The 12,144-nt window shown below is 42.4% G+C and overlaps 1 protein-coding gene across 1 annotated transcript in view; it reads left to right on the top strand.

Annotated features, from left to right (window-relative positions):
- LOC128296929 (uncharacterized) overlaps positions 1 to 11,873 on the top strand; it is a 30,815-nt gene extending 18,942 nt beyond the window's left edge. Inside the window, exons 2-5 of the mRNA XM_053032461.1 lie at positions 7,683 to 8,174; positions 8,320 to 8,610; positions 8,729 to 9,130; positions 10,402 to 11,873. Of these exons, the coding sequence (XP_052888421.1) occupies positions 7,683 to 8,174; positions 8,320 to 8,610; positions 8,729 to 9,130; positions 10,402 to 10,505 (1,289 nt within the window). The 3' untranslated portion in view covers positions 10,506 to 11,873. The remainder of the gene's footprint in view (positions 1 to 7,682; positions 8,175 to 8,319; positions 8,611 to 8,728; positions 9,131 to 10,401) is intronic.
- The last annotated feature ends 271 nt before the right edge of the window (positions 11,874 to 12,144 follow it).

Here is a 12,144-nt window from a genome sequence, read left to right as displayed (position 1 = left end):
AATGTACCCAAAATCTTAAGACTCGTAAGACGGAAACGCATCGTACGGGTTTAATTTCATGCACTGATAAACTTCAAAAGATTCAATTAATTCTAAACCCAGCTTAAAATAGGAGGTTTTTTGCGTCCAATTGTTGCATCATTCCGTGGTGCAAAGTGTTTGTAGTTGATTAGAAGTGCATATAAGCCTTCACAACGTGCGTGGGAAGGATGGTATTTCCAAGCATGGAGGTGATAATTTTTACGCATTTGCGTAACCTAATCTAAAACATACAGCATGACAAAAGCAAATGTGTGTTGGTAAATTCAATTAAATCGCTTTCAACTGGAGAACTGATTTTTAAGTCTTTCGACCGTATGGTATGGAAGCGCTCTACTTCACCGGAAGAGTGTCAATGTAATTGCAGAAAACTCACCAGCTACCAGCACTGTTTTCCTTGAATTAATACAATCCATTAACATCCCAACAGACTTGGTACTTTCCACACACAAAGGGGCCCACAAAGTCCTTTACACACTTGCAGCACGTTACAGACGGGCACTGAGAAACAGTCAATGAATTTCACTTCTTTTCCTCGGGACACACTCGGGATGGCCTTGCGGCTATTGTCGCATCTGTTTGCAACGATAGCAAAGTTTCACCATTAACAACATGAGCAAAGATTTCATTTGTATACTATCAGCCACACGCATACACACATTCGGCTGTATTCCACATCCTTTCCGATGCGTTTGACGACATCGGACAGCGCTCCCAATTCCGCTATGAATGGGTTGCAATTTTTCGAAACATTAGCTCCGGCGGCACACGGATTGTCCGAGACCGGGGTGAACCTTTTTGGGGGTGCTGGATTGCATTCGTGTGGATTCAATAGTGCAGGAAATTGGGTTTTCGATTGGTGTCCAGTTTTGCTATCTGGTTGAACTATCAAAAGGGTAAAAAGATTAGTTTCAGACATTGTTTTAAAAGTTTTTGCTAGGTTTTTGTAAAACCCTTTAGCACATATTAGCGTTCTATAACTAAAAACGAAGTCAAAGAAAAAGAGAAAAATTATAAAAAATAAAAAGAAAAAAAAGAAAAAAGAAAAAGTAAAAGAGAAGGATAAAGAAAAATTCTAATCAGAATATGATTCACTTTTCCATTCATTTCAATTTTTTTTTATTGTTTTAAATAAACAAATTGAATGATAAAAATTGTCAAGCATCTGAAAAGAAAGGTTCTTTTCATAATCTTTAAACAATACTCGTTGTTCCTTGTTATTCTTTCCGTATTAATTCCCAAACGAGTCTTTCCGAACTACCCAACAAACAAAAAAAAAAATCAACCATCGTTCCCATTGGAGAAAACTTTGAAAATATTATAATTTCATTACCGTTTTTTTTTGCCCACCGGGCTAAAAGTCGTCCATACGTTGTATCAACCCGCTGCACACCGCTTTCCAAACTGCTAACGAACCGTAACGGTTCGTCACGCGGTGCCCGATCTAGGTGGAGTTTGTCCAAACTTAAATAAGATTTATTTCCCAGCAGTGATCGCGAATGGGAAAATGATTTTTTTTTATGTTGCGTCATCTTTTTCATCGTCCCCCCCGCCACCAAAACGTGATCGAACTACGCCGCCGCCCAATGCGCGATAAAAGCAATAACTTTACATTTCCCAGCGGTGTAAAGCCGATCGATCGAACGGTGGGAGCGACACGAATGCAGCAGAAGGAAGCGAACAGCGAACTTTTTGTCATTACTCGCAGGTCCATAAATTAGTTGCGGAATCTCGCGCTAGTTTTGTTTTGGCCTATTTACAACATCACCATAAACTTGGCGTTTTGTGTTTCTGTGCTTCTTTTTTTGTTTGCTGTTTGACTTTTCTCGTTTCGCTTTGTGCCGCATTTGTCCCGCTCGCAATTATCGAACAGGTTGAAGTAATGGGAAAGAGGAAATTTCCATTTTTCCATCAGTAAAGAAAGTGAATTGTGGCAACTACATGCTGCTAATGATGTCATCGCAGCGAAACGGGGAGCGGGTGCGCGCGGTAAAGTTTTGTCCAAATGGCCATTTTGTTTTGTTACCTTATTTACTGCCACCAGCCGGGGTTCGGCTAATGATGGTGTAAAAGCTGGGTGGCAATGTGAGCTTCCCTGTGTGAACCGGTGCCTGAAGGTTTGCTTTGTTCCATTCACTTTGCGGTTGATCTCGTTAGTGGCAGATATTTTCATCTGGTGGCTAATTTGGGTTCAATATCAATTGCAATTTATTGACCACAGTTTAGGTGGAACAATTGTTTCTGGTGTGGGTAGAATTATAATTGGTCCAATTGGCGACTGCCTGAATGGGGTTTTATATTTGTTTTTTTCTTAATCCTAAAGTTTATTTACACCTAGCTAAGTACTCGCTTCAAAAAGTTAACTGATCAATAGAGTACTGGAGCTCTGTTTAAGATTTATCAGCGCCCTTGAAGGCAATTTTAAAAGCATCATATGTATAATAATTCAAATATAGTCTTAATATTTGTTGCAAATATTAAAAAACTGTAACTTTGTTGTTAGAAACGGAACACTTAGATAGTTAATTTATCAAGCTCAAACGAGATTATTTGGTAATACAAAGGTATTCAGATTAACAGTATCGTAACATTCTGACAGTTGACAGTTGCTCTTTCCACATCAAGCAAGACGATAGAATTGGATTAGAGTTAACTTGTAGCAAAAACATTAATTTAAAAGATAAAAAATTGATCAAAAATATTTTCCTTGGTTATATAAAACATTTGTTTCTATGTGATAAATTAAATGCAAAAAAGAATATCGACTTTGTGACTTGAAAGTATAAACGAAATTGCACAAGGATTTCCGAATGTATAGCACCAGGAGAGCATCCACGGAAGAGGTAGCACCTTGCAAAGCTATTTTGTTTGAAAACCGTTGAAAGGTATGCAATGTTTATACACTAACTTTGCACCAACTTGCATGTACCAACCGAGCAAGATGGCGGCCAACTTCGTACTTACATGCAACAAACTTGCATGCAATTTGTTGCATGCAAACTTGCATACAGGTTCTTGCATATAAACTTGCTTGCAAGAAATTGCTTGCGAGAAATTACTTGCAAGAAATTGCATGCAAGAACTTGCATGCAAGTTTGTTGCATGCAAGTACGAAGTTGGGCGCCATTTTGCTCGGCTGGTACATACAAGTTTCTTGCATGCACCAAACTTGCATTGCAAGTTGGTTGCAAAGTTAGTGTATAAACATTGCATACCTTACGGCGCAATGCATTGCAAGTTGGTTGCAAAGTCTGTGTATAAGCATTGCATACCTTACGGCGCAGTACCAGGAGCTACCTCTTCCGTGGATGCTCTCCTGGTGAAGAAAATTTTCTAAATGTTCTATTTAAACATTGCATACTAGCTAGCTTACATAGATTAGACTAGCTTACTAGGCTCGTTTACAGGGCTACGCAACAGAACTCTGAGATGTACGCAAGGGAGCTTTCTTTCCGAGACTTTGCTGGTGTTGATAAATCATGTTTGAAGTACACCTCCCTAACACCGATAATGCCGTAGCAAAATTATAGGGCCCCCTTTAAAAATTCCGCCCTGGGCCTCCGAGGGGATTGATCCTCCACTGCATCTTAAAACTAATATGAAATCAAACCAAAAGAGATGAATTGATCAGTATGATCAGTATCAAATATCAAACTTATAGCGAGGCATCTTCATCAAATTTTAATTAGTTGTTATTTTAATAACTAAAATATCGTGTGGGAATTATAAATGAAATTAATCTTACTTTTTGATTAGCTAAACAAATAAATCGTTTACGAAGAATTCACTCTGCAGATGGTAAAATTTTGCGTATAATTTCCATTATGTTTGACTAAAGTTGTATTTTTACGCCAAAACTAATTGTAATTGTTTTCGTCCAAACAAATTCAAATAAAGCTCCAAAGCAAGTGGTCTTTCATCCCATTCAATTGGTCGGGTGTAGGAGCGGCTATTAAATCAATGCCATTTTTCCACACGCAATTACTTGTTGCCAACGGTTTCGTGCTGTTGTGTCCGCGTTGTAATCCGGTTGTTTTTTCGATCCGCCGAGCAATATTCATTCAATTCAATTCCTGCAATCGTGTGGCATGAAAACGTTTCTGCCCGCAAATGAATGGGCGCGAGTTGAGCATTGGTTGCTTTGCTCGTGTTGCCTCGTTTGACGATGAATTGACGAAGCCTATTTGTTGGTAGCCGCCTGCTACCATGTACGACGAAAGGCAACATCGCTCGAAGCTAGCGCATGTAGCTTCTGTTTTTTGTTTTGTTTTTGCTGTCCACAGTGCTTTACCGGATGTAGTACTGTAGGGTGTTGTTTTCGTTGAACACTTCACATTTTACGCCCTCTGCCGCCTCATTCAACCACCACACAAGAAGCACCCTCACGAGTAACGGCAATTCAACAGGAAAGCGAGTACCATTGCTCCGTTGCTTGGGCGCACGGCACAGTGCTTCCGCTCACCGGAACTGCTGTTTGTCACTTCGCTGGTGGTTTTGTGGCTTTATTCATTTTCCGAGCTTAATACAAATTCTTATGATACACCTTCAAAGCGAAGACAGTCGGGCTTCGCAGTGCCCGACCGCGCGGTGTACGTTACCTTCAAGTGGGCGGTAAATGGTGTGGGCGCTAAAATGAAAAGTAAAAGGAAGGTGATTAAAAAAATTACGAGCGTAACGAAAGTGAAAATTTGTCGAGTTTGTGTTTTTTTGTTTTATTTAACACACACACACACACACACATCGTCTTCTTCCAAATCATACCTGTGTTCGCTTCCGCTGACCTGTTTGCCAAACGAGACCACTGCAGTTGAGAAAAAGTCGTTAAGTGAGTGGCGTTATGGGATGGTACCGGTGAAGGTACTGCCGCTACTACTGCCGTGCAATGTAATCGTTACAAAGAGCGTTGTTATTTTTTTCATTTTTAATTTGGTGTGGCTTACGAGCAAAAAAAAAGCAGTTGAAAGGAAGGAAGTATAATAAAACTCACCTGTTACCAGGTTACGACCGGAGTCGATTGAATTATGTGTGTCCCGGTTCTGCAGCAGCAGCCGCCCCATGCTGAAGGTGTGAGTTTATATTGAATTATTATTTCACCACCATAAGGTTTCGCTTGGCACTTTGGCGTCTGTTAATACGATCTTCATTTGGCCCCGGCTGGTGGACGGGTGGAAATTCTCCATGCGCCATTCATCATTGGAATCTAAGTGCTTAAGCTTGTAATGGATTACGTACGGAACAAAGAAGCAGGAAGATGACGTTGTGCATGATTATTTTGAATGTTTCGGTTCTTTTAGCAGTAGCGTGTTTTTAAAAAGAATTATCTTAATCCAATACAAATCATACATGGTTTACATCAGAAATGGAGTAACAAATGTCTCAATTAAGGGAAATGTTTGTAAAACACGAGAATTGATTACCTCGCACACTAATTATTCGGCATTATGTACCTGGGGCGTGTGTTTTTATAATTCTCCCTTTTTTTGAGCTACATTATTCACACGAGGCCTTGGCGTGCTGTCCTCCTAGGGGTGCAATTTGTTTGAAATTTGACAATTCACCACCTTGTATATGTAAACCTCAATCATCAATCAATAAGCTTATGTCAAATAAAAGCAAGGCTGGCACGCTGAAATTGTGTAGTCGTAAAAGGCAAGCCATAGAAGCAAATGCTGGTGTCTTCCTTTAATTCTAACACAATTGTCAGTAATGATAAGTGTGATTGGGTGACTCGTCTAAAAACGTGAGATGTGCATCAAGAATTCAGAGAATCGTTTTGAGTATTTTCGTGTCCTTCCTAGTCGTCAGCAGCTTGTTTTCCACCAGGATATCACTTCTTTTGCGTAGAGCAAGACAATTCTATCTACAAATATGAGAAATCAACACTATAACAGGTGGGCTGATAATTGTTTGGCCTAACACATTTATCGTGCTAGTAGATTTAAATGCATTTTTTTTTAGTTTGTACCAACCTTCAAACGAGTTCTGTCAAAATTTGACAGCACTCGGACAATAATCTAGTAGACTAAAGCATTTTGTGTGACGCAACTTTTGTGTTTTGAGTAATCATGGAAAAGAAGGAATTTCGCGTGATGATAAAATATTAGTTTTTGAAGGGGAAACATATAGTTAAAGCCAATAAATGGCATGATGAAGAGTCTTTGGACACTGCTCTACCAAAATCAACCATCAAATATTGGTATGCTAAATTTAAAAGTGGTGAAATGAGCCCTGAAGATGGTGAACACAGTGGACGCCCAAAAGAGGTGGTTACTGACGAAAACATTAAAAAAATTCACAATTTTATTAAAATCAACCGCAATGTGAAGTTGATCGAGATAGCTGACACCCTAAAGATGTCTAAGGAACGTGTTGGACATATGGTTCACGAGAATTTGGACTGGACGCGATGAACCTGTTCCAAAGCGGGGGAATAACGCAACAATCAGCTGGCAAGGTTATGGCGTCAATTTTTTGGGATTCGCAAGGAATAATCTTCATCGACTATCTTGAGAAAGGAAAGATCATTAATTGCGACTACTATATCGAATTATTGGAGCGATTGAAGGACGAAATCGCCAAAAAACGGCCACATTTGAAGAAAAAAAAGTTTTGTTTCATCAAGACAACGCACCGTGCCACAAATCAGTGAAAACAATGGAAAAAATACATGAATTAGGCCACGAAATGCTTCGGCACCTACCGTATTTCGTAGATCTGCCTCCCAGTGACTAACTCCATTCCACAGATCCCAAAAGGATGTCCTCTGAGAAGAAATTTTCGTCGATGTTCGCCGAAACTGAGGCCTATTTTAAGGCAAAGGACAAATACTACTACAAAAGGAGTATCGAAAAATTTAAAGACCGCTAAAATCGTTGTATCGCCCTTGAAGGGATGTTTGTTAAATACAAAAAAATAATTTGGCCAAAAAAAGTGTTTTACTGTCATAGGCCAAACAATTATGAGCCCACCTGTTAACCTGGAGAGTCACTGTGAGAGAGGTCTCCTATCCTAGACAGAGTTTGAAAAATATTAATCCAAGTAGTCTATGAAGATGGGCAACAGAAATAGTCTTATGGTACAGATATTTCAAGTTACCATTAGAAAGGATAAACGATTCCATTCGCAGAAGGCATTTCTTCTGATCTGTGAATATTCTATACTTATTGATAATGGTAAGAGGCCACCTTATACTACAATCGAAATTGTCGGCAAACAAATGTTTTAATATTCATGTCAAAAAAACAAATCCGTTGCAACAAACTATGGAATGAGAATTGGTCACATACCAATTTTATTTATTTTTTCATCTTTTTCTTTCATTATCAAAACCAAAAAATCCTTTTAGTTATACTACGGATTGTGTAAGACACTTGTATGCTTTATAAAAATATACAATTTTTATATATTATTTATAAAATCAATAGCTTACTTAAAACTGATTAGATAAATTATAACTCGAAACTTTTTGTCTTGGGGAGATGTAAACGAACCAGAAAAGAATATTAAAGACTAACTTCATCGACAACAACCAATTAAAATTCTCATCCCTCGGTGAGACCTATTGAAATGATTTCCACTTCATTGCGTCCAATAAAATTGATACATCGTTTCACCGGCGTCGTCTTATTTTTGTGTCGTTGCAGATGTCGATTCCGTGCACATAACGCACCTTTCCGTGCCGCGGGTGCACATGTTAGATAATTACCATCACCAGCGGCACGATCAGCACCACTATTACGCCCAAAGCCAGCTGAAAGCTCGCGACGACCCGGACATACCGTTTGATCCGGCGGAACCGGACCCACTGTCCCTGGAGCTGCGCGTGTCCGATCCGGCCGAACATCTCGTGCTGGACTGTGAGTATGTCATCGAGCCGCACGAGACGGGGTTCGTGCTGAAGTGGCTACACAACGACGTACCGATCTACCAGTGGATACCGCCGCACCGTAGCCCGTCCAGCCTGAACCGTATGCGGGACCACGTCAACCGGACGTTCACCGTGGGTAACGAGGCGATGCACAAGCACCGGGCGCTGGCACTGATGCATCCGAGCCAGGACTTTGCCGGCAAGTACAGCTGCTCCGTGCAGACGTTCCAATCGTTCGACATCAAGTCTGCCGATCTGTTCATCATCGGTAAGGTTGTCCCGAATGGTGACCGGGGGGCCGAAAGGGCCGGGGTCACGCTGCATACTTCATCATTTAACCGTTTTTGAGTGTGTGTACGTGTTGTTTTTTTCTTCTTCTCTCTCTCGCCGTGTTGTTTCGCCTTCTCCCACAGTTCCCGAGTATGGGTTTGTGTTGAAGAACTATCAAAACTTAAACGACCTGGTGACGGTCATCTGTAGCGTGTACGGCATTTTCCCAGCGCCCGAGCTGTCACTGTGGATCAACGACTACCGGCTGGAGAACGGAACCATCAACGAGATCCCGGTGGCCGAGGGTCTGTACGATAGCTCCGTCACCGTCCAGCTGGTGCTGTACGAGTCGCTACAGCCGGACGATGTGATCAAATGCACGCTCACCATCCCCGGGACGGAGTATCGCCGGACGAAGGAGACTGTGTTTGTAGGTGCGTGTCACTCTTCTCTCCTCTCTCTCTCCCTTTCCATCTCCCGCAACAAGCGCTGGATGAAAGATGAAGAAATTTAATGAGTTAATATCGATTTTCCATTTTTCTTGACGCGCAGTTGTAAATAACAGACCGTTCGGGGAGTCTAACTCCATCCTGGACCCGTTCGGAACGGTGTCGTACAGCAGCACGGCGAAGGTGCCGGTGTCACCGCTGACCAGCAACCCCGCGCCAACCTCGACCGATGCAGCGACCACACCGGAAGCATCATCCAGCACCAAAGTGAGCACGGTGAGCCAGCGGCCAAGCTCGTCCGCTGTCGCGGGTACCGCCACCCCGAAGGACACCGTCCGGCCACAGATTCCGTCCGTCATACGGTTGCGGCCGACGGCCAGTTCCACCCGCGTGCTAACGGTGCAGCAGTCCAATTCGGTCGACTCGGACGAGATAATGAATGTGTTGGACTTCAAGGAGCTGCTTAACGAGAACTTGCTCTACAACAATGGTGCCGACCGGTTAGGTAAGCCGCATACGCGGGGATGTGCTGCTCAAATATTGAACGTACCGTGAATCGTTGACACTGGGCAACAGGACACCGGTCGACTGATTGCCCGATACGGTCACAGTGGTTTTGTTTTTTTTTTTCTTTTCGATCGGGCTGGCTTTACGATTCTCCGGTGAATTATTAAACTGCTACTTGTCCCGGCTACGGGCCGCACAGTTTATAAGCTACTCGGGCCCCCCGAGGGTAGGGAATGGGCATCAATCGTATCACACGACACGCGGCTGTACCCGGTGGGATATTCGTCGACCGATCTCTTGCTCCAGACGCAAGGGTAATTGCATACCAATCGACCTAATTGCCCTCGAGGTTGGCTAGCGTTGGCTCTTCCTGTGCATTCGGGAGCAATTGGTTGTGGGACTCATGGGACAAGTAGCGGAATTGAAAATGTTGTCACAAAAGCTCACGATACCCTACCCGTCGCTCGTAATAATTGATTAAAACGTACTGGCCGTACGGCGCAATCTCGATACGCCCGGCATGGATGTGTCCTTGTGGGGGTGGTCCACAGAATGGTTGTGAAAAATTCATCAGATTACTAATTCGTAGGTGCTTCGATTCAACGTACAGGAATCAAAGTACCGGGGTACAAGACGTGCTTTGCTCTCTGAATGATGGACGTCCACAGTGACGCTTCTAATGAATTCCCCTTCCGAGTGAAAGTTGAAGCGTTTATTTTTGCCATGTAACCAACTACCGAACATTGGCAAAAAATAACCTTTGGGAGAAGCATGGCACTTCATGTGGTTGGTGTGAGGAAATAAAAGGCCAGGAAATTAGCAACCAACAATTCGGAATGCGGAAAGACGCAGCCAACGAACCATGGTTCACCTCAAAAGTAGTAAGCCATTTTGTTCAATTTACTACCCACACCAGTGCCGGACGGTGATGGGCAGCTTCTAGCTTCCCCCACAGCCACAGCGTATCACGTTACAGCAGTATTAACCTGCCCCCTGTCTGTGGTCCCGTATCGTGCAACAATCCGCCCCGCCTACTTGCCGATCCAATAAAGCCATCTCCACTTCATTTCGGCCACCATCCATTGCCGACCGGTACGGGTGTAACATAATTCGCTTTCACACAGTTCCGTCGCTTCAGCACCGACCGATCTCGGTCCATCTTCATCGGATATTGTATCGTGCCCTCTGGTACGTCACCGTTTCTCGCTACTAACAACAACAACCTTGTCTTGTTCTTTTCCATTTTTCTCTACGACGCCCGACGCGCAGAACTTCACCGGTTGCGGTTTGTGGTTTTGGTTTTAAGCATACCGCTGCTGCTTACTGGCCACCTAATGGTAATGCTACGACGATGGCAGATGCATGGTTCGTAATCCTGCCCCGAGTAGAGCCCGAGTGGGGCTCACAAGGCTCTGCAGACTTATGACGACGGCCTAGAGGTAGAGCACAAAAACCGGAAACCGAACGCTTCTTTATTACGCTGGCAGGGCGTCACTTCAGGCGGGCACCGTTTCGATCGTCCTAGAGAAAGGTAACAGAAAGGAAACCAGTCAGTACCGAGTGGTGGTGTATTATTATTAAAAAGAACAGAACAAAACAAGGAAGACTAACAGCCCATAAGTAAACCGATTGGACGCCTGGGATGCCCTTTTTCGAGCCGCTTCGTTTTCCTTTTTCCTGCTTCCGTTTTTTCTAATATCTATCCCACTATTTCTCTATCCCTTCTATTTCTCGTTACCATCAACAAGCGGTCTTAATTGGATGCCTCGAATATGTAGGGACAGGTGCATAGGTACCTCCTTTAACCCTTATATAAAGTATGAGGGAGGAAACAGACACACGAATGCGTATACATAGGATGTGAATGACAATTGTTTGTTTTTTGTGTTCATATATTAGGGATGGGTGTTACTAAAAAATGCAACAAATAAAATGAAGAAACAAAACGACGGTAAAAAAAAAACTTCTGCTAAAATAGATAAATTCTACAGCAAATCGACAGGAACGTTCGCTCTATTTTGGCCAAACAAAAAGAAACAAACAATTCCTACTGGTGGATTAGGGTTCGAACATTTTTCGAATAGTAGTGAATTTTTCTCTTTCGCTAAGTAAAGCAACAGATAGCTAGTAATCAATTCGCGCGACAGTGTGACAGTGTGGCTTTTTACAATGATTTCATTGGCTATCACCGAAGGTTTCACTTTGTATTATTTTGTTACATTTTAGTTTTACAAATTAGTCGCACTGCAAAGCGATAAAAAAAAAACTAAGGACAATACGGTGTCGTTTCGGAATCAAAAATTTAGAGGAAGAAATAATTGATTACCGAACCCTAAAGGCATACAACAAATAATGAAAAGCGGCACAGTTTCTTACCTTCCGTAGTTCTGAATGCTTTGTTTGTGATATTATGTGCATCCTCCCATTAGATATCCCTCATCAATTAAACCTAATGAAGCGGAAGGAAACTTTCAGTAAGCTTCTCCTTAATCGGGGGCGTTCCTTTTCATTACACTACATCTTGTTACAAATTCTGTAAATAAAAACGCTGTACGAACTTCTTAAGGATAAATACATACGAACCATTGCCAAATCGGGACACTGCATTGAGCGTGTCAATAGAAATAAACAAAAAACACTAAAGCGGTACACGCGCTTGTCGATAAGCCAAAAAGAAAGAAGAGAAAAAACAACCCGACAGATGATAATAATAACGATGCTGATGATGTTAAAATATAGCGAATGTGCACTGAAACGGTACGCCGTGTTTGGGGGATGTAAAATGTTTTATGAAAGAAAATCGACGACTTGGGAAAATGGTGAAGCTTTCGCGCGAGAGTGTGCTGTGGAACGGTAAGGCAAAAACAAACAACGAACTTCACCACAACAACCCCTAATCCGAACACGTCCTATGCAAACACGTTAAGCAGGTAAACCTCGAGGGAAGAGGGGTGGACAAGAACCCTTTAAAGACGGCAGTTTGCTCGAAGCAAATCTGGTACCGCTTTAACG

Source organism: Anopheles moucheti, chromosome 2 (assembly GCF_943734755.1).
Source record: "Anopheles moucheti chromosome 2, idAnoMoucSN_F20_07, whole genome shotgun sequence".
In the NCBI taxonomy this organism is placed as follows: Eukaryota; Metazoa; Arthropoda; class Insecta; order Diptera; family Culicidae; genus Anopheles; species Anopheles moucheti.
The sequence above is the reverse complement of the archived record's forward strand: the minus strand, read 5'-3'. Positions and strand labels throughout refer to the sequence as shown.